Source organism: Clupea harengus, chromosome 13 (genome assembly GCF_900700415.2).
Source record: "Clupea harengus chromosome 13, Ch_v2.0.2, whole genome shotgun sequence".
NCBI classification, from domain to species: Eukaryota; Metazoa; Chordata; class Actinopteri; order Clupeiformes; family Clupeidae; genus Clupea; species Clupea harengus.
The window spans coordinates 24,719,240-24,742,897 of record NC_045164.1 but is presented as its reverse complement, the minus strand read 5'-3'; the positions used below and the strand labels follow the sequence as shown (position 1 = coordinate 24,742,897).

Genomic DNA, 23,658 nt, shown 5'->3' with positions numbered 1-23,658 from the left:
CATAGATGGATGCAAAGATTGGTGCTCTCTCACACAAACAAGTTTAATAAGATTTTAGTATGTTTAATTCAGTGCAGCTGTATTAACATGCTATCGCTGTGTATTCATAATGAGAATGGCCTTTTTACTACTTATATTGTTAGCATAAGATAATTTATGTTAGCATATAAGATAACAATGCTGAGTCACATAAATACCAACTAATTTATGCAAGCACAAACAAATACTGCTATCTTAAAGTATCAGATTAAAGAAATAAATGTAATACAATAAACTAGCTCAAGTTAGCATAATGCATGGCTGGTTTTACCTGAGCAACGTGTTGGCTCAGTAGGGGACATCCAGTGCATAAACAGCTCTTTAGCTTAAAGTAACACTATGCAACAATTTGACACTTTTTGAGGTATGGTCTTATAGGCAACTAGTTTTAGTATCATCCTCACATTAATTTTGATAGCATATGAGTGCTGCTTTAAAACATTTAATCTTGCTTGCAATTTTCAAGATAGAATTGTAGAAGTGAACCGACTCTTTGGTTGTTTTTATGCGCATTTCAGTGAAATTTAAGGATGATCTAAGACACTTTACCAAGAAGTAGCCCAATTTACTTGACTTCACCCCAAGCTATTCAATATACAATGGATTTCCCCAGAATTTAAGATACATATTCTTACACATGTACTGTGACTGTGACATTGTCTGCCCTTTTTAACACAAGCTACCTGTTGACATTCTGCTGACAGTAGAATCCATTATGGGGGATTTGGAGGGAGTAATTTACAAGTATGTGACAGTGCATGGGTGAAAAAAGACCGTTATTATCGCTGTGATTGTTTAAAACTCGCAATCGAAATACAGTGTTTCCATGATTAATGCTTAGCTGGATGACCAACACTCAAAAAAGCATGCACAACTCTGCTTGTTGTCTTTTGGAATGCTTTAATAATTTTGTTGAGGCAAAAGGTTACGGAAAGAAAGAAAGAAATACATGTTCAGTAAGGCATCAGAGTGCCATCATGATGGACATGATTCATAGGTAGGAAATGATGATAGATTGAATTAGTGATTATTCTGGACTGATGAGAACACTAGTGGTTTCTTCAGGCATCGACCTTAGCCACTTTGTCCTCAAGCTTCTCCACTGCAGACTTCTCCACATCTAAACACAGAAGAGTCAGACTTGGTTCAGTTCATTAATCCTCTAGCAGCTACTGATATGTTCTTGTACATTCTTATATTCATGACATAAACATGCAGAATATTTAATCTGGTATATATGTATTTGTATTTATTGACAGATACTGTAAGTCCGTAGTCTGCAATGGTCTACCATGTTAACCATATTAACACAAGCATCTAACACTATGCTTAGTGAAGAACAGAATTAGTTTCCCGTTTGTCGGCTGTCATTGCCAGCTTTACTTTCAAACTGGGTTTGACTGTTTCACATCTGGATTTCGGGGACAAAATGAAAATGAATTATGAATTAATTATTATATAAAAAAGGGCATAACTAGTGTTGGCATTTAACCTTTCAGCGTGATAGGCCCCAGCACCATGATGGCCATCTGGAGCTGAGAGCCCAGGCTTCGAATCTTGCGGGTGCGGCAACCCTGGCAACAGCGGGAGCTGTAGTCGTTCGCAGGACAGATTAGGACCTTGCACTGCAAGTACACAGAGGGGTGTGCCCGCAGGAACTTGAAAGCCTGGAAGCTGAACCGTGCGTAACTACGTGAACCGCTCACGTGGGTGGAGAACGTGTTGTCTCTCGGACACCTGGCAGAGAATAACAGCGTCAGAATCAGTGTCATTGTATGACCACTGCGGCTGAACACGCTGTGCTGTCACTTGGACACCTGGTAGAAATACTTCATAAACCAACCGTAACGGATTTGGTTTGGCACTTTAATTTCTGTCGCCATATTACCACAGTGGTAAACACTTGGGGCCTCATTTAACCGCAAATAACGCACGGTATTTTGCATCCTATTTATCAAACAAGAACATCGTCGCATCATCTGCGCCTAAAACCGCCCATTAGTGTTATTTAGCGCTCCGCTAAAATAGGGAAGAAAGAGCCTACGTGTTCCACCATGGATGATGAGCTAAAATTACAATTAGAGCTTTTGGTTGACGAGGTTACAGCAAACTAACCCAGGTAAATATAGAAACTCATAAATATTTCTCCGTTTAGCCCTTCCGTCCACATTAAAAGTTGTGATCACTTTGAATTCGAGACTGTCTTTTATTGGTGAGCTGATTTTGGGAAATTAAACTTTTCAGCGAACATTGAGTTTCTGGGTTGCTATGGTTACCCCTCAGGGTGCCTGTGCAGCTTCATATTAACGAGTTTATGTTCACGAGTTCATATTCACACATATTAACATGAGTTAATCACACACAGGCAACTGCAAACTGTTAAGATAGTTCCCTATAGCTAGAGATAGCTAGGATAGTTAATAGCCAGGTTAACTGCTCCATAGCATCCCGTTAAATAGTCTGGTAAGAATACACGACACCCCTTACTTTAAAACGGCGCATTCCAACACTGAAAACCAGGCTTTTCAAAAATGCTGCCCTAGGCAGATACATTTGAAAACTGGAGTAGTAGCGTGGACAGGGCAGGGACAACTGACATTTTTCAGACGTTCAGTTTGCTTGAACTATGGGTGAAAATACGGTTTAAAGTAATTCTGGGTAAAGCGTGGCCGAACAACTAGCTGGTGGGACAATGTTGTAGGCTATGCCTATATTAAATGATATATCAAATATAAACAGTTTAAAAAAAAAAACATTTCTGATCACATCGTTTTCATTTAGCAGCTGATATGTCATGCTGAAACACCTCTTGTTTTGTTACTTATACATAATTAGGCGCACTTTACGCATCTCCTCCCATCTCTTTGCGACGAACACCCACTTTCCCTTATACCCTCCCAGCAGCGGTAAATCTAAAGTGCGCCACCTTTGTTAATACGGTTTTAGGTTTTTACCCGCTATTTTACGCCTGAAACGGGAGCAATCCTGTTAGTAAATGAGGCCCTTGGAGAGGAGGGAGGGGGGTGAGAAATGTCTACCCCAGTAGTCTTACCCATTGACCAGTAGATAATAGGCGCGGTAGTCAGCATAGTCATGTGGGTTTGGTGAAGCCACACATGTGTCCAGGAAGAATCAACTGAGAATTAACAAGGTCCTGTGGCCAGACAGCCCTCAAGTCGGTGTCATGCCGGACTCACACCGTCACGAGTCTCTTCAGCACCCTCTAGAGGGCACGCTAAACAGAACCCTGTCTCACTTTGTTGTTGTCAACAAAAGCACATGGCCAAGTCAGACAGCTTCAACGAGTCAAGGCTGGCAGGCAATCATCACCACCCAAACCTGTCTTTCGGTTGCCCTCGGGGACGGGGACGGGGGGGGGGACGTGTCCCCCCCTACCATAAAGTTGTCCCCCCCAACAATCATTGAAAAAAAAAAAAAAAATTGAAAAAAATATTAATATTTAATAAAAGCATTACGACACAAGCGGTGCTAATTATAAACGTAAAACAATGTGTTTTTTAAGTGTTGAAAAATCATGATCCCCCTATTCCTCAAAGTGGTTTGGTTCACGCTGTTTCCAACAGGCGGGGGTACCGGCAGCTCCGTGTTTTAGTCAATCAGCCCAGTACATGGTCAGATTGTGAGATTGTTTCCTCCTCTCTGCCCTGTCATTGCCGCTATGATACACGATATGTAAAGAGATTGACCTCATTCTCGAACACAGTTAAGAACATGTAAAGTGATTTGTTTTCTAAACTCCATTTTCGAAGTTCCTGGGACAATTCTGGCAATCATGAAAGTTTTCTCATCTGGGATTCGTTCTTAACTTTGAACAGAATTTAAGAACGCTAAATATCAGTCATAAATCAGCCAGATTGGTTTGCTCCCGTGTTCTTAAGGGCTGAATTTGTGAGAAATCGTTGGTGATTGCGTTCACATCAATTCTACATTCTATATAGCATACAAATCAAATAGTGAGACACTGGCAGTCAGTCTGCTCTCTATATTTAGTTTGAAATATTGTATTGAGAAACATATGATTTAACAGTGAAATTGACAATTATATGTTTCCTTTTCAAAAACTATAATTTCACAAAACTTTTCTGTTAGCCATTTCTGATATGCAGTAGCTATGTAGATACTAAAGCTAGCTTCGTTTGTTGTTTCCATGGTAACAGGAGCTGTCTCAGAATAATTCGCTTTTCTGTTGGCTATTTCTGATATGCAGCACACGAACGTACGAGAACTGAGGGCAAAGAAAACGTGCATGGTCTTGGTCATGCATATTTCAAATTGTGTATATGTACAAACATTTGTATATTTGAATGTGTGCATTTTACTGCTATAAAAAATATAGAAAGCAGGTGTTTTGATGGTTGTTTACATTTGCCCTCTCTGTCAGTAGTTTGATTTGTATGATTTGCAGATTCTGTTCCGTTTTTCTCAATGATGGTCAATTATTAGTAGTTAAAGAAGCACTATTTCGATCATTTAGATTTCGTTTCAGTATTTCAAAGTGAATGAGCTGTGGGAGCACAAGAACAGTGAGCGTCTAGCAGCGATTAACATAGAGCCAGAGCCAAGTTGCAAAGGAGCGTTAGAAATGCTCTGCTTAAATGTATTAGCTTTAGTAGCTGTAGCTAGATAAACACTGCCACCCTGTGGACAGTAGATGCGATAGAAGACGCTGTTTAGTTTACTTTTTATTGTTGAACTGATCTACCACGGGAGAAGACGTTCATGCAGCTGAATTCCTCCTTGAAGAGCCTTCGTTTGCGTTTGAACTTTGGACATTATTTGTCTGTGAGTAGATATTTTGTGTTAGTACATTTAATGCCTTTTAGAGAATTTAAAAATGACGTCGAATTTCTGTTTGTAAATGTTATTAGAATTCGGTATTTAGCAGCTAAGTTATGCTAGCTCTCGTGACAGCAATTTTTTCATGTCCCCCCCTAGGAATTACTCTCTGAAATGTTACCATGTATTGTCCCCCCCTACAATGAAATGGGATCTCCGCCCCTGTATGTATTATTATATTTTCAAATTTTCTAATTATTTTCAAATTTGTGGACGTCAGATAGACCTTGTTAATTCCCGGGTGAAGAGATGCGCTTGACCCCGGTATGAGAAAACTAACATCTTTTCATTCTTAAACCCCTTCACTGTTAGGCATACACAGCCCCAAGGAGCCTTTGTATCTCTGGTGCTTGGCCGCTAAACATCCAAACGTAGCCCTACTAGGGCTGTCAACGAATATTCTAAATTCGAATACATATTCGAATAGTTGTTAAAAACAGAGTTTCGAATGTGAAAATTAATATTCGAATGTAAAAAAAAGAAAAAACACCACAGCGGCAGCAGTGGCGCAACTGTCTGCTTTGCGGGTGGGCACGCGCCTGAGGTCAGGGACAGGTCACAGGAGTCGCACTGTCTGGCACAGCGTCACTGCTGACAGTTGACTTGCGTGGAAGATGGCAGAAAGTGTAGAACCCAGCTTGACCGCTGCAGAGAAAGTGATTGTAACCCCCAAAAATCTAAAGAGTGATGTCTGGAAATATTTCGGATTTTGGTCAGTTGATGGTAAACTTGTTGAGCCTACAGCTAAAGTAGTGAGTAAGCTATGTAAGCTAGAGTTAGCTTACCATTCAACAACTAGCAACTTGAGGCTACATCTCCAAAATGTGCACCCAAGTGAATATGGCACTCTGAGATTCTTCTGAATGAAGAGTGCGTTACAAATAAAATGCATTATTATTATTATAATATGTGGAACTTCAGCGAAACAGCCACGTCTGGATACATATTTTGGCCCGTCCGCCACAAGTTCGTTGTCTGCGGCACGACAGGAGGCCTGCACGCAAAAATGTATTTCGTTCATATGCAAGGACATGAGGCCGATCAGTGTGGTGGATTGGATAGGCTTCAGGGAGTTCTGTGAAGCACTGGAACCGAGGTACCGTATCCCTAGCCGTGGAACAGTCACCAAAAGAATCGTAGAATTGTATAACAGTGTGTGCCTCATTTTATTTAACGTTAACAGAAACATTGCTAGTGTGGGCTAGTCGCTACTGTACTGACTGTATATTGCATGGATAAAATAGACTAGATAGGCTACAACAGCTTTATGCACTGGTTTTATTTTTTGCCGTTTCATGCCAAGGAAAAGTTCCTACAACCCCAGTATACTGTAAAACTTCAATTAATGTTAATAATATTTGTTTCAATCACTGAATGAAGCCTGCCATATTTGGGACAAGAATCGCGACCTTAAATTGCTTGCACAAAACTCTTGATCAGCACTCAGCATTTGTTTATTGTTGTCGTTCATTTAAACCGATATGCGCAGAGAGAGCGACGATGCGGGAGAGAGAGAGAGAGAGAGAGAGAGAGAGAAAGAGTGCGTGTGTGCGAGCGAGAGGCCAAGGTCTGCCATTAGTTCATTTACTTATTTTTGTGTAGGTAATATGTTGTTAAATATGTTTAAACTTAAATAAATTACCTATACAAGTAGTTATGTCTCGTTGTATTAATTTGTCCTGTTATTGACGTGCCTAATGCGCAACCAGATATTCGAATATGTTCGAATATATGTGTTTTTTTAAAGGGAATATTCAAACGTAATTTTTGAGCAATTTTGACAGCCCTTAAGCACTACCCTGGCAGACTTAATGGTGTCAACAGTTGTGAATGTGCTTGAGTACCCAGTAACTACCCAGTCAACCTGCAGCTACCTACATACTTCTTATTCTTAGCACACACTGACAAAAGGAGCTTTCTTTATCCATAAAGACAGATGCGCAGCCTTACCTTGACAGACTACCCCAGCATCTTCATGGTGGCCACAGTTATGGTTGCCATGGCCATTATGTCTGCACTGAGAGAGAGACGACTCATGGCCAGTGCAGCTGACATCATCCAGCCAGATCTGTCCACTGCCCTGTCCAAAATGAGCAGTGGAATGAGCTGTCAGGGCTGGTCCACAGCCCATCTGTCTGCAAACCACTTCAGCATCAAGTATGTTCCATCTGTCATCGCACACAGTGCCCCAGGTGCCACGGACCTGTACCTCCACTCTCCCAGAGCAGGCGCTGTTGCCCCCAACGAGTCGTATATCCGGTATGTTCGCTACAGTAAAAATGTGAAGGATTAAAGTGAGGGGAGGGGGGGGACACAAAGAAGGCATTACATGACCATATTTTTTTGTCACGCAGAGCAATCAACACTGTTTGCTTTAGCTTGTCTGGGATGTTCGCTTTAATTGGCCGAACACAAGGCTCTTGAACTGTACCAGTATTTGTTAGTTTATAATGTGAGTGGTCAGTTTCATCTTAAGCATTTTAGCCATTCTTAAGGTCACTGTTACCTTATGGATTTCATCTAAAAAGACAAACTCAGTCTTTGTGTTTATGTTTCACTGTTAGGGGCATCACTGAGAAATGTTTTCATATTTTAACATAAAATGAACTTCCAGTTTACAATGCATAGAAGCGTATTCACTGAATGCATTCCTTTCAAATATAGAATCAGGTAGGAATCAGAAGTAAGGAAGAATGGCAACATGTGGAACTGCAGATATATAGCCATTGTACTGACGTATTTATATGATATTTTCTGTTTAAGAATAGCTTTAATACGCATCTGTGTGACACCAAATTAAATAAACATAATCGTGTCATGAACAAAATTGTTGCCACCTGAAACAGTGGGTAAATAAAGAGTTGTAGTTCATAACAGAAATGTTCATCTGTGGCACCTGAAATGTTTACTGAAGTAATGCTTTTTCATATCTGTGATGTATTTCTACACTTTTAGTGACTTACCCTCATAAGAGTACTCAGCATAGAATCCTGAACTAGTTACAGAGGAGTCAGTTGTGAAAACGACTGTCATATCATTTCCGGTGGAGTTGACCACTCTGTTGTTTTGATTACCGCACATTTTTGCGAGGAGTGGGGAGGAGGTTGTAGGGCCGTTATAGACACTGACGGAATCATAGGCACAGTTTTGATGATTCTCCAAGCTGTGTAGGGATTCAAAGGAGAGGAGGAAGTCACAAATCGGTGATGAGGCTGTACTTTAGAATGACCAAGAGCACTCACTTTTAAGAGTATGGAGGAATAGGACATGGTAGAAATACTTTTTAAAGTAAAAGACAATGGGGACTGAAAATAAGGTCACTTTTATTTAAAATCAGTACTGTCAACTAGTTCATCTATAGATTGAAGTCGGTGAGTTTCCACTAATATTTTAATGTGGTATTGTTATCAATTACCTTACAAGACGATGTAATATTCCACTACACAGTACTCATTCTAAAAATATGAATTACAGTCAAAATAAACTTTCCTTTGCAACATTGCAAATGTAAAACTGAGAAAAAAAGCTTTCACCTGAGGTTGTGGAAATTGATAGTTATGACACCATTGCCCATGGCCATGATTCGCCATGTGCAGTTCATGTTGTTGGTGTACTGATGAGGATAGTTGAGGCTGGAAAACTCTCCTCTAGATTGGGTTAAGTACCCACCGCAAGATTGTGTGGCTGAAAAAGCCAGCAAAAAGAAAACAGAAACATAGACATTGAATTGAATTAGTGACATATTTTGATCCCATCATGGCAGAGGCGAAATCTCAGAATGACTAAAGTCTATGAGACTTAAGTGTTAAGAAACCTTATACCTGTCCTTACTTCTTTCTTCTTTCTTTAATTACTACTTAAACCTTTCCTTCCGTCCTTCCTTCCTAAAACTATAATCACAGTAAAATAATGAATGAGATGTCATGAACAAAATTGTTGCTACCTGAAACAGTTGGTACTTCAGTGGTCCAGTAACCTGGAGAGAAAATAAAGAGTTGTATTAATTTGTCCTGTTATTGACGTGCATAATGCGCAACCAGATATTCGAATATGTGTTTTTTTAAAGGGAATATCCAAACGTGATTTTTGAGCAATTTTGACAGCCCTAAGCCCTACCCTGGCAGACTGCCCCCAGCATCTTAATGGTGTCAACAGTTGTGAATGTGCTTGAGCACCCAGTAACTACCCAGTCAACCTGCAGATACCTACATACTTCTTATTCTTTGCACACACTTACAAAAGGAGCTTTCTTTATCCCTAAAGACAGATGTGCAGCCTTACCTTGACAGACTACCCCAGCATCTTCCTGGTGCCTACAGTTATGGTTGCCATGGCCAATATGTCTGCACTGAGAGAGAGACGACTCATGGCCATTGCACCTGACTTCATCCAGCCAGATCTGTCCACTGCCCTGTCCAAAATGAGCCATCATTGGAGCGCTCAGGGCTGGTCCACAGCCCACCTGTCTGCAAACCACTTCAGCATCAACTATGTCCCAGCCGTCATCGCACACAGTGCCCCAGGTGCCACGGACCTGTACCTCCACTCTCCCAGAGCAGGCGCTGTTGCCCCCAACTAGTCGTATATCCGGTATGTTCGCTACAGTAAAAATGTGAAGGATTAAAGTGAGGGGAGGGGGGGGACACAAAGAAGGCATTACATGACCATATTTTTTTGTCACGCAGAGCAATCAACACTGTTTGCTTTAGCTTGTCTGGGATGTTCGCTTTAATTGGCTGAACACAAGGCTCTTGAACTGTATTTGTTTGTTAAAATGTGAGTGGTCAGTTTCATCTTAGGCATTTTAGCCATTCTTAAGGTCACTGTTACCTTATGGATTTCATCTAAAAAGACAAACTCAGTCTTTGTGTTTATGTTTCACTGTTAGGGGCATCACTGAGAAATGTTTTCATATTTTAACATAAAATGAACTTCCAGTTTCCAATGCGTAGAAGCGTTTTCACTGAATGCATTCCTTTCAAATATAGAATCAGGTAGGAATCAGAAGTAAGGAAGAATGGCAACATGTTGAACTGCAGATATATAGCCATTGTACTGATGTGATTTATATGATATTTTCTGTTTAAGAATAGCTTTAATAAGCATCTGTGTGACACCAAATTAAATAAACATAATCGTGTCATGAACAAAATTGTTGCCACCTGAAACAGTGGGTAAATAAAGAGTTATAGTTCATAACAGAAATGTTCATCTGTGGCACCTGAAATGTTTACTGAAGTAATGCTTTTGCATATCTGTATTTCTACACTTTTAGTGACTTACCCTCATAAGAGTACTCAGCATAGAATCCTGAACTAGTTACAGAGGAGTCAGTTGTGAAAACGACTGTCATATCATTTCCGGTGGAGTTGACCACATGGTTGTTTTGATTACCGCACATTTTTGCGAGGAGTGGGGAGGAGGTTGTAGGGCCGTTATAGACACTGACGGAATCATAGGCACAGTTTTGATGATACTCCAAGCTGTGTACGGATTCAAAGCAGAGGAGGAAGTCACAAATCGGTGATGAGGCTGTACTTTAGAATGACCAAGAGCACTCACTTTTAAGAGTATGGAGGAATAGGACATGGTAGAAATACTTTTTAAAGTAAAAGACAATGGGGACTGAAAATAAGGTCACTTTTATTTAAAATCAGTACTGTCAACTAGTTCATCTATAGATTGAAGTCGTGAGTTTCCACTAATATTTTAATGTGGTATTGTTATAAATTACCTTACACGACGATGTAATATTCCACTACACAGTACTCATTCTAAAACTATGAATTACAGTCAAAATAAACTTTCCTTTGCAACATTGCAAATGTAAAACTGAGAAAAAAAGCTTTCACCTGAGGTTGTGGAAATTGATAGTTATGACACCATTGCCCATGGCCATGATTCGCCATGTGCAGTTCATGTTGTTGGTGTACTGATGAGGATAGTTGAGGCTGGAAAACTCTCCTCTAGATTGGGTTAAGTACCCACCGCAAGATTGTGTGGCTGAAAAAGCCAGCAAAAAGAAAACAGAAACATAGACATTGAATTGAATTAGTGACATATTTTGATCCCATCATGGCAGAGGCGAAATCTCAGAATGACTAAAGTCTATGAGACTTAAGTGTTAAGAAACCTTATACCTGTCCTTACTTCTTTCTTCTTTCTTTAATTACTACTTAAACCTTTCCTTCCGTCCTTCCTTCCTAAAACTATAATCACAGTAAAATAATGAATGAGATGTCATGAACAAAATTGTTGCTACCTGAAACAGTTGGTACTTCAGTGGTCCAGTAACCTGGAGAGAAAATAAAGAGTTGTATTAATTTGTCCTGTTATTGACGTGCATAATGCGCAACCAGATATTCGAATATGTGTTTTTTTAAAGGGAATATTCAAACGTGATTTTTGAGCAATTTTGACAGCCCTAAGCCCTACCCTGGCAGACTGCCCCCAGCATCTTAATGGTGTCAACAGTTGTGAATGTGCTTGAGCACCCAGTAACTACCCAGTCAACCTGCAGATACCTACATACTTCTTATTCTTTGCACACACTTACAAAAGGAGCTTTCTTTATCCCTAAAGACAGATGTGCAGCCTTACCTTGACAGACTACCCCAGCATCTTCCTGGTGCCTACAGTTATGGTTGCCATGGCCAATATGTCTGCACTGAGAGAGAGACGACTCATGGCCATTGCACCTGACTTCATCCAGCCAGATCTGTCCACTGCCCTGTCCAAAATGAGCCATCATTGGAGCGCTCAGGGCTGGTCCACAGCCCACCTGTCTGCAAACCACTTCAGCATCAACTATGTCCCAGCCGTCATCGCACACAGTGCCCCAGGTGCCACGGACCTGTACCTCCACTCTCCCAGAGCAGGCGCTGTTGCCCCCAACTAGTCGTATATCCGGTATGTTCGCTACAGTAAAAATGTGAAGGATTAAAGTGAGGGGAGGGGGGGGACACAAAGAAGGCATTACATGACCATATTTTTTTGTCACGCAGAGCAATCAACACTGTTTGCTTTAGCTTGTCTGGGATGTTCGCTTTAATTGGCTGAACACAAGGCTCTTGAACTGTATTAGTTTGTTAAAATGTGAGTGGTCAGTTTCATCTTAGGCATTTTAGCCATTCTTAAGGTCACTGTTACCTTATGGATTTCATCTAAAAAGACAAACTCAGTCTTTGTGTTTATGTTTCACTGTTAGGGGCATCACTGAAAAATGTTTTCATATTTTAACATAAAATGAACTTCCAGTTTCCAATGCGTAGAAACGTTTTCACTGAATGCATTCCTTTCAAATATAGAATCAGGTAGGAATCAGAAGTAAGGAAGAATGGCAACATGTGGAACTGCAGATATATAGCCATTGTACTGATGTATTTATATGATATTTTCTGTTTAAGAATAGCTTTAATAAGCATCTGTGTGACACCAAATTAAATAAACATAATCGTGTCATGAACAAAATTGTTGCCACCTGAAACAGTGGGTAAATAAAGAGTTGTAGTTCATAACAGAAATGTTCATCTGTGGCACCTGAAATGTTTACTGAAGTAATGCTTTTGCATATCTGTATTTCTACACTTTTAGTGACTTACCCTCATAAGAGTACTCAGCATAGAATCCTGAACTAGTTACAGAGGAGTCAGTTGTGAAAACGACTGTCATATCATTTCCGGTGGAGTTGACCACTCTGTTGTTTTGATTACCGCACATTTTTGCGAGGAGTGGGGAGGAGGTTGTAGGGCCATTATAGACACTGACGGAATCATAGGCACAGTTTTGATGATTCTCCAAGCTGTGTAGGGATTCAAAGGAGAGGAGGAAGTCACAAATCGGTGATGAGGCTGTACTTTAGAATGACCAAGAGCACTCACTTTTAAGAGTATGGAGGAATAGGACATGGTAGAAATACTTTTGAAAGTTAAAAAAAATGGGGAAACAAAAATAAGGTAACTTATTTAAAATCAGTACTGTCAACTAGTTCATCTGTAGATTGAAATCGCTGAGTTTCCACTAATATTTTAATGTGGTATTGTTATCAATTACCTTACAAGACGATGTAATATTCCACTACACAGTACTCATGTATGAATTACAGTCAAAATAAACTTTACTCTGCATTTGATATGCAACATTGCAAATGTAAAAGGTTTAACTGAGAAAAAAAGCTTTCACCTGAGGTTCTGAAAATTGATAGTTATGACACCATTGCCCATGGCCATGATTCGCCATGTGCAGTTAATGTTGTTGGGGTAGTGGTCAGGATAGTTGAGGCTGGAAAACTCTCCTCTAGATTGGGTTAAGTACCCACCGCAAGATTGTGTGGCTGAAAAAGCCAGCAAAAAGAAAACAGAAACATAGACATTGAATTGAATTAGTGACATATTTTGATCCCACCATGGCAGAGGCAAAATCTCAGAATGACTAAAGTCTATGAGACTTAAGTGTCATGAAACCTTATACCTGTCCTTACTTCTTTCTTCTTTCCTTAATTACTACTTAAACCTTTCCTTCCTTCCTTCCTAAAACTATAATCACAGTAAAATAATGAATGAGATGTCATGAACAAAATGTATGCCACCTGAAACAGTTGGTACTTCAGTGGTCCAGTAACCTGGAGAGCAAATAAAGAGTTATAGTTCATGTAATCATTCTGCACCGTCTTTACCTTAACATTTACATTCAGTCATTTGGTAGACACTTTTTTCCAAAGTGACTTGTAAGTAAAGTACAATGAAGGCAAATGGCAGTTCAGTGAGAAACACATTTAAAACAAAATGTCATGAAAAAATATCTTTTCTTTCTTTTTATAGGACATAAGCGTCAGATAGGAAAGAGAGAATATTTACAAGGGTGTGAAGCCTGAGTTATCTTTTGAAAACATAGACCTTACTTTCATACATAGTTGCATTGTGTCACAGATAGATTCTATTGTATCACAACTGATCACGCATCCTCCTTCAGACAGCATAGAGAATACCTGTAATAAACCAAAACAAGTGCTGTAGTGCTTACCTTGAACAGCAGCAGAGCTGCAGAGCAGAAGAATCACTGAGCTCATCTCCATCTTTCTTCTCAGCTTGAATGTGTCCTCAAGCGTCCTGCTTCAGGCCTATATACTCAACTTCAGACCTCAAGGGCATGACCATAGGCAGAGATCCCGGGGGGGACAGGGGCGACGTGTCCCCCCCAACAATCATTGTAAACACAAATAAATATTTTTTAATAATATAGTAATATTAAATAAAAGCACGACAACACAAGCGGTGCTAATTATAAACGTAAAACAATGTGTTTTTTTAAGTGTTGAAAAATAATGACTCCCCCATTCCTCAAAGTGGTTTGGTTCACATGCTGTTTCCAACGGGCGGGGCTACCGGCAGCTCCATGTTTCAGTCAACCAGCCCAGTTCACGGTCTGCTAAATGACTAAATGTAAATGTGGCAATTTCTGGCATTCATGAAAAGTTTTCTTATCTGGGATTCATTCTTAAGTTTGAACAGAATTTAAGAACGCTAAATAGCAGCCAAAAATCGGCCAGATTGGAGCGCGCCCATGTTCTTAAGGGCTGAATTTGTGAGAATTTGTTGGTAATTGTGTTCACGTCAATTCTCAGACATCCTCGGATTTAAATAATTATAATAGTAAAAAAATACGACAATATTTGTAATCATTTATAGTCATGATTCTACGAGGCATCGTGATGTCCTAACATTAATGAAAGCACTACACAAACACTGCAAATGGCATTGAATAAATAAACTAGAATATGCATTTCCTGAAGGAAATACCAGTGCATGAAATCCAAAAGTTAAGAAAGAAAGAAGAAAGGAAAGAAGAGTGAACAAGAGTGAAAGAAGAGTGAAAGAAGAGTGAACAAGAGTGGCTATGGATAAAGACAGTAAAGAGAGTGTGAAGAGGGAAAAGTTTGAAAGAAGGAAAGAAAATGGACTGAAGTAGAGAGATGGAATGTGAGAAAGAGGAGTTGGAGAGGGATAGAATAAAATAAGTGGATGAGGTTGTACAGAGAGAGGGAATGACTGAAAATAGGAAAGAGAATGGACATAGGGGAGGAGGGAGATGTTAGAATGATCAATGGATAAAGTGGAAGATATAGACTTGTAACTTGTAACATGAAGGAAGTAAAGGAAATGGAAGGGAGGATAGAGGACTGTTAAGTCAAAGAGGGCTGACAAAAAAAGTTGAAAAAAGAGGAGGAATTGATGGAGAAAGTAATTGAAAGAAGAAAAAAAGAAGAGTGAACAAGAGTGGCTATGAATAAAGACAGTAAAGAGAGAGTGAAGAGGGAAAATACTGAAATAAGGAGAGAAAATGGAGTGAAGCAGAGAGGAGTGTGCCCACACATAATGACAGACAGATGCTGTCAAACTCGCAGAGGTCATCATTCTTGGTATGTTTTCTCATCCGAGACCTATTTAAAAAGGCCTTTGTGTTATACAAAGAAAGTCATGCAAAGAAATTCAGGCTTTATTACAGGTGGAAGGTTTCGAAGGATTACTGGCATCTTTATGTATCTTTCAGTGACTCATTTTGTAGATTTGAGGACACATAAAGAGGGCGTTTCATAGTATGTCACTAAAATATGTTGCCATGCCACAGATGGAAGGTGGTGGGAAATTGCATGACTAATGAAACATCAGCATGATGGAACTGAAACGAAAATAAAACACATGCCAGCGAATAATGTGATTACGTGATCGGTTCAGTCCATTTCACAAGAAACCAAATGTACACAGAAACTGGCACAAGTTACTGTTGGCAATCACAGGAGGTATGTAGGTACATTGTGTACTTGTATGTATTCTGTGTGATCACCTGGTGAGCCGTGGCATATTGCCGGTGAGCTGACTCAAAAACATGTGCTGTAATTATGGCTGACCCCTAAAAATGAGGGTGCCAAAGTAGTCTTCATAGTGGGCCATGGCTCCAGTATATTCTCTGTACTGAAGTGAGAAGTATAACCCAGACCAAAGATGGAGTCTTCCTGAAATCTATGTTTTTAAACCCTCTGGAGCCTGCTATCCTGCTCTGATTGTAAGCTATATGCAACGATAAGCCATGCTGTAGTGAGACCCGGCCCTGAATGGCACTATTATCAGAATATGAATATGTTTACTCTGTATATAATATTACTACTACCTCATTCACTTCATTTTTCTCATTTTCATTTCACTTACTACCACCACTTATACTTACACCTGCACTTTATAGTATATACTTATCATATCTACACTACCTACTTCAATTGCTGCTAGTCTTGTATCAATACTGTTCATATTCCATATCTATTTCTTACTGTACATGTCTTATTTATCTACATATTCCACTTTACATATGCACATACTCTGCTTTTTTGCACTTCTGGTTAGATGCTAAACTGCATTTACTTGTACTCTGTGCAATGACAATAAAGTTGAATCTAATCTAATATGAGTGAAGCACTAGGCGGCACTGTGCAAATTGAATTTGTATGATTGGCGCTGTTCACAACAAATATCACTTTTGATCAAAAGGGAAAGATATAACCCACACCAAAGATGGAGATCTCCTAGAACCTCTTCATGTTTGTGCAAAAAAATGACTTCTTGAACTGCACCACTCAGACCATCTAAAACAAATATTACTTTTGATCTGTTGTCATCTCTCCTGCTCTCTGGTTGAGTAAGAGACATTTGACGGCCGCACTCCCTGATAAACGCAGCATATCATCCCTTTCTCCTTCTCTCACACTAGTTGTCTGTGTGCCTGTGTCCCATGGTCAATATGCCAAGTTTGAGCATTAGGTATAACAATTCCACGGAACCACTCCAGTAAATCAAGTATGCTGACATTCCCCACCCAAAACAGTGGGAGTCACCCTGTTAGCTATGTAGGTGACTGGTAGAACAATTGCTTCTCTGTATAGGCTAAAGATATGAATTTAACTGAGGAAATCAGTTCTTGCGACTTCTATAAAAAATAAAAGCACTTAAACTATGATTGGTAATGTTTGTATAAGGCACAAAGAGGCTTTGTTACTGAAGAACATACCATCACAGCTTAACGGATGTGTCATCTGCTCACCCACACACACACACACACACACGAACATTCATGTCCAGTCAGTGAAAGAACAAAGCCCAATTATGGTCCAAATATTTATGATTCATAATATAACACTGCTCATAATACCTTTTTGCTCATTATGTTGTTGCAGTGATGGACAAAATTAGATTATAACTTTTGAAAACATTTTAATAGAACTTGAATTTATTTAAATCTAGTAGTAGATATGTCCAAAATAATCAATAATATTTTAACAATGATAAAGGTTGTAGTTAATTTTTTTTTAAAGTCTGCTGTGAAAGTGTAAAGTGTACTGTGTGTTATACAAGAATACATCTTGTATATTGAGTTAAGATTCATTTTATATGTGTTCTTTATGTGAAATGAATAAATTTCATGCATCAAGCTACTTGAAATACAATGGGATCAACTAACCCAAAACCGCTCTCTCTCGTATTCTCACAATTATTGTTCCTCTAAATGACTGGAGCCCACTTGTGTGAGTGATTACACTGTCCAAAATCAATCATATTCAGTGAAATGTGGATATAAGCAGAGGTCCACTCACACACAAACAATCGCCCTTTTTTTTAAGAAACTATTCAAAATAAAACAAATGTTGCCAACAAGTGAAGACCTATTTCTTTGGAAAGAAAGATATTGCGAAGAACAGGGGTGTCATTTTACATCTGACTTTCATGACGTGACATTTCTTTTAAGTTAAGTTCACCAATGTCTCAAGCAGGTAAAGGGAGCCTTTGTGTCATGCAGAAGATTTGGCTGAATGTGCAGGGGTCAAACGCTGCATATTCATCATGAATTTGAACTCATTTACTCAAACAAATTGACCTTGAACCACAAATCAATCATGTGCAACTGGAGTCTGATTTATATGTATTCAGTGCTGCGTGGAAGCCTATGTGGATATAAGCAGAGGTCCGCTCACACACAAACAATCACCCTTTTTTTAGGAAACCATTCAAAATCAAACAAATTGTTGCCAACAAGTGAAGACCTATTTCTTTGGAAAGAAAGATATTGCAAAGAACAGGGGTGTCATTCAATGATATATGCAAAATTATAGGATGGCTCTGGACATTCTGGATTTTTTGTACCCTAGGCGGGGACAGCCCAAAGGTGATTTTCCTCAGGTGGAGGCTCAGGGTCACTTCTGATAATCACTTGTGTCTGTGTGTGTGTGTGTGTGTGTGTGTGTGTGTGTGTGTGTGTGTGTGTGTGTCCCTCTCAGGATGTTTTACCATCCAACTCTCTGACCTGTGTCTGTGTGTGTGTGTGTGTGTGTGTGTGTGTGTGTGTGTGTGTGTGTGTGTGTGTGTGTGTGTGTCCCTCTCAGGATGTTTTACCATCCAACTCTCTGACCTGTGTCTGTATGTGTGTGTGTGTGTGTGTGTGTCCCTCTCAGGATGTTTTACCATCCAACTCTCTGACCTGTGTGTGTGTGTGTGTGTGTGTGTGTGTGTGTGTGTGTCTGTGTGTGTGTGTGTGTGTGTCTGTGTGTGTGTGTGTCCCTCTCAGGATGTTTTACCATCCAACTCTCTGACCTGTGTGTGTGTGTGTGTGTGTGTATGTGTGTGTGTGTGTGTGTGTGTGTGTGTGTGTGTGTGTGTGCGATGTGTGTGTGTGTGTGTGTGTGTGCATGTGTGTGTGTGTGTGTGTGTGTGTGTGTGTGTGTGTATGTTTGTTAGATGGATGTTATTCAGACCTGACAGCTTCTGTTGAAAATAAAGCAGAGATTGAGTTGACCACGCTACGCTACACATCCTGAGATCCCTGAAGGGAGTTGTTTCTCATAAGAAGGCCCATACATTGTCACACACAAGGATCAAGCACAGGTCAACAAAACAGACACAGCATCTCTCACGCATGGTTACGGTTTAGATCCAGCCCCTTATTATTGTTCCCAAATCTGTTACCTCCTTGGCCTTCATCAAGAGGCAAGTGATGATAAGAGAAGTGATATTCCCTACCCAATATACGAGAAGTCCTCAAACACTTTATTCTGTTAATCGAACATCCACTGATAAGTAGCTTAAAGTATTAGGCGGACGCTTTTGTCCAAAGTGACTTACAAAAGATTAGCACTACATGAACACTGCAAATGGCATTGAATAAATCAACTAGAATATGCATTTCCTGAAGGAAATACCAGTGCATGAAATGCAAAAGTGGAGTGTGAGGGAGGATAGAGGACTGTAAAGTGAAACAAGGCTGTCAAAAAGTTGAAAAAATAGTAGGAATTGATGGACAGAGTAATTGAAAGAAGAAAAGAAAGAAGAGTGAACAGGAGTGGCTATGGATAATGAGATAAAGAGAGAGTGAAGAGTGAAAATATTGAAAGGAGAGAAAATGGAGTGAAGCAGAGAAACAGAGTGTGAGGGAGGATAGAGGACTGTAAAGTCAAAGACGGCAGACAAAAAAGTTGAAAAAAGAGTAGGAATTGATGGACAGAGTAAATGAAAGAAGTGTTCTGCCCCCGCTTCTGTGTGTGTGGCTAGGTCCCTCTAGCCTGCTACATTAGACCACCAGATAGCTAACAGTTTCCCCAAGAAAGTCAAAGGCTGAAGCTTTAAGTTCTTTTCAAAACTTTACTCAGGAAGCACTGTAAAACTAAGCAGACATACAGAATGCATCTTAGTAATCTTAATTAGTAACATTTGCCTATAAAAACAATCAATTGCGATACAACTCGTTAGCTCAATGCTAATTTACATGGGAAATTCCATAGACTTCGTAAGCGATTAGCATAAGCATATTCATATTCATATTCATAAAGCAAACAATTTAAACAAACTTCAGTTCACTACAAATGTATGGTTACAAGTAACTAATCAACGGTTTTCCGGTATGAGCGGTGCAGAGTGAGGTCACATTCCTTTGAGCTCCTCATCAGAATCGTTAATTTTGTATATATTAGCTATATTTGAAATGTACATTTTTGATAGTCTCACTTTAAATTATTCTGCGTATTTTGGAAGCATTACGACCACATTTTTGTGCCCGATATCTTAGTTTTTCCATCTGAACATGGCAGCTCAACAAAAACGCGCCACTGCTAATGCCACTGCTAAGGCTAAATCCAGCGCTAGTGCTAACAAGGCTCAAGACCAGGAGACCAGAGGCGAATCATCTGATACCATTCTAGATGCGATCCGATGCCTAAGGGACGACCTGCTGAAAAGAATGGACGACAATGCCAAGACGCAGTCCTTGGAACTGAAACAGCAAATCTCCCAGCTGAGAGAGGAGCTGAGAAGTAGCATTGAGCATGTTAGCAGCAGGACTAGGACGCTTGAGGGCACGGTGGAGAGCCTGCAGTCAGCGTGCAATGGCCACTCAGACATAATCGCTGAATTGGGGGAGCAAGTTAAGCAGCTGACAAGGGACGTTAAAGCAGTGTCAGATAAAAATGAGGATCTTGAGGCCAGATCAAGGAGGTACAATCTCCGTATCACTGGAGTGAAAGAGGGACGGGAGGCGAAGAAAGCACCTGTAGCTTTTATTGCAGGGTTGCTGAAGGTCACGCTGGGGCTGGACAGCCCGCCAACACTGGACAGGTCACACCGGACCCTACGCGAACGCCCAGGAGATGAGGAACCACCCCGTGCCTTTGTGATTAAGTGCCACTACTTTCAGGAAAAAGAGGCGATCCTACGTAAAGCAGCCAAGGCTAAAGGACTGACAACACCAGACGGTGATAAAATCGGTATACACCCGGATTACACACAGGCTGTGGTAAAGCTACGTGCTACTTTCAGAGATGTCAAAAGATCCTCAGGGACTGTGACGGTGTGGAGTACAAGCTGAGGTACCCAGCAGTGCTGCTAATCACCACCAAGTCTAACGGCCAGCGACACAGCTTCACAGATCCGATCAAGGCGAAGGACTTTGCTCTGACTCTCCCGGGTGCTAGTGCTGTGCAGCTTAGTTAGCTGCTAAGGTAATGCTTTCTGGGCTGGTTGGCTAGCTGGGTGTCTGTATGCTGTTGTAGCTTGCCCTAAGCTAGCTGTATTTGCAAGCGGCCATCATCTTGTCAAGATGCATGAACTAATTTGTTTATTCTCTGTTTTATCTGATATGTTATTGTACTGTGTTTATGTACGTAGTGTAACCTTATATCGCCAACGATTGATATTAGAGGAATATTGTTAGCCTGCCTTGGTGCTGACGTTAGCTCCCGCCTATTTAGCTTAGCCAATAAGGCTAGCTGGCTACTAGCAGTAAACGTGATGGTTTTTTTAAATTATTGTCCCTCACGTCAAGTTTCCCGACGTTACGCCTGGCAGTGGGCACTGTTTATCTGACGTTCTCTTGTTATTTCATCATTTTATAGTAGTGAAGATATTTAGTAATAATTAACATTGCAATTCTGAATAATATAGCTAATATACATGTTCTATTAAGATAACGTTTAATACGATTCTGGTGCAGCTCAGCCTCGCTAGGTAAGCTGTCTTTGGGATACGAGTGTTCCGTGGAGTTAGATGCAGTCTCTCGGATGAAGATTTTATAAAATTTGTGTCTGTGAATATTGATGTTTTTCTGGAAACAAACATGGAGTCTGGGACGAGCATAGGGACTGTATGGGAGGCTTTAAAAGCATACCTCCGTGGCCTAATTATATCTTACACTGCTAGTACTAACAGGGTTAGGACAAAACGCATGAATGACCTAGTGCATTTTATTAAAGATATTGATCAAAGACATGCAGAAGCGTCATCTGCTGACCTGTATAAGGAACGCATTGCACTGCAGACAGAATATGACTCTTTGGCATCTGCCCACATTCAGGGTCTCTATCTGAGGTCACGGATGACCCACTATGAGCAAGGCGAACGAGCCAGTAAATTACTCTGCCATCAGCTGAGACAGTTCACAGTAGATGGCCTAATAACTGAAATCACCACATCTACTGGGAACTCCACTTTTCATCAGATGGCTATTAACAACCAATTCAGGAATTTTTACGAAAACCTATACTCTTCAGACACACCTACTAGCTCCGGTTCCACAGATTTTTTTCAGTCTCTCCAGCTTCCGCCACTTAGCTCAGAGGATGCCTCATCCCTCGATGGTAACATATCTGAGATTGAAATTATTCAGGCAATCACACTGATGAACAGTGGCAGGGCCCCTGGCCCGGACGGCTTTTCAATAGAATTTTATAAAAAATTCTCTGTACAACTTTCACCTTTGCTGTGTAAAGTCTATGCAGAGGCGCTACAGTTAGGTTCATTACCCCCCACCATGTCGCAGGCAGTTATATCAGTCCTCTTAAAGAAAGGCAAAGATCCTAAACTATGTGACTCATACAGGCCGGTAAGTCTGGTTTGTTGTGACAACAAAATTCTTGCTAAAGTCCTAGCTCGACGATTAGAGACTGTCTTACACAAAATCATCCACCCTGATCAAACAGGTTTTATAAAGGGAAGGCAGTCCTTTGGAAATCTCCGCCGCCTTTATAATATAATTTACTCTAATTCAGCGCCCACCCCAGAGGTTGTTGTTTCCCTTGATGCTCATAAAGCATTTGACCGTATTGAGTTTGATTACCTATTTACAGCACTTCGTAAATTTGGTATCAGCTCTGGCTTTGTCTCCTGGATAAAAGTCTTATACTCTGCACCACTAGCTGCAGTTCGTACAAACGGAATTATTTCTAAGTATTTCCCCCTACAGAGAGGTACAAGACAAGGGTGCCCTCTATCGCCCCTTTTGTTTGACGTAGCAATTGAGCCACTGGCGGTGGCTCTCCGGGAGCGGGATGACTTTATTGGCATTGAGCGAGGAGGGGTTACGCACAAACTGTCTCTGTATGCCGACGATCTGCTCTTGTACTGCTCTAATCCTCTCCATTCGGTACCTGTTGCTCTGGACATCATACATTCTTTTGGCATGGTGTCAGGCTATAAAATTAATTTAACTAAAAGTATTCTTTTCCCAGTCAATGCAAGTGCCTCCAAACTCCCTCTCACACAACTGCCGTTCAATGTGGCGACTGACTCTTTTACATATCTTGGTGTGTGTGTGACAAGAGAATATGCAGAATTGTTTAATAAGAATCTGAAACCAGCCCTTACTAAGGCAAAAGAGGATCTCATGCGCTGGGAGTCTCTACCCATATCATTGGCAGGTAGAGTTAATTCAGTGAAAATGGTCATTATGCCAAGACTACTTTATTACTTCAATACGATCCCTACTTTTATCCCCAAGTCCTTCTTTAACTCTTCCAGCCCCAAGGGGCCCCGTGGGGGACTTTTTGGTATTTTGATTAATATATTTGCGAGTTTTTGTCTTAGAAACATAAAACTAACACCCACAGCAACCTTGAACCCTTTTCTTTTAAAATATGTAAAGTTTGAAACTAAAATATAAATAATCACTTTGTAAGGACAATATTACGAATCCCTTGCAAATTTCAGCCTCTGAGTGAGGTTTCGACCCTCCCATTAGCAAATGACAACTATTCATATGATAAGGAGATGGTAATTCAGTGATCACTATTGGGTCAAGTAAACCTGTAGGAACAAAGACATTCCAGGCCCATTACGTCATGGCCATTGTTCTTGACCGAGGTGTCCCAGAATGTTCACACCTTTCTCATCAATATGCATAGTGGTCTAAGTGAAGGAAAGTGTTACATTGTATATTACTCAAAATTAGTATTGAAAC

General features: G+C 40.3%; 1 protein-coding gene across 1 annotated transcript; it reads right to left on the bottom strand.

Moving 5' to 3' along the window:
* Positions 1-1,028: 1,028 nt before the first annotated feature.
* LOC122133382 (CUB and zona pellucida-like domain-containing protein 1) lies at positions 1,029-1,922 on the bottom strand. The gene is made up of 3 exons (XM_042709495.1): positions 1,870-1,922; positions 1,532-1,776; positions 1,029-1,159 (listed from the first exon to the last, which is right to left on the bottom strand). Exons 1-3 carry the CDS (start codon positions 1,920-1,922, stop codon positions 1,101-1,103), a joined length of 357 nt encoding a protein of 118 aa, XP_042565429.1. The 3' UTR covers positions 1,029-1,100.
* Between the last annotated feature and the right edge of the window lie 21,736 nt (positions 1,923-23,658).

Bases quoted from the DNA above. Each gene is read 5' to 3' on its own strand.
- LOC122133382 (XM_042709495.1), bottom strand. From the start codon at position 1,922: ATGGCGACAGAAATTAAAGTGCCAAACCAAATCCGTTACGGTTGGTTT. The intron at 1,777-1,869 runs GTATTTCTACCA...ATTCTCTGCCAG, and splicing joins CGTTACGGTTGGTTTATGAA to GTGTCCGAGAGACAACACGT. The intron at 1,160-1,531 runs GTTAAATGCCAA...TTCTGTGTTTAG, and splicing joins GGGGCCTATCACGCTGAAAG to ATGTGGAGAAGTCTGCAGTG.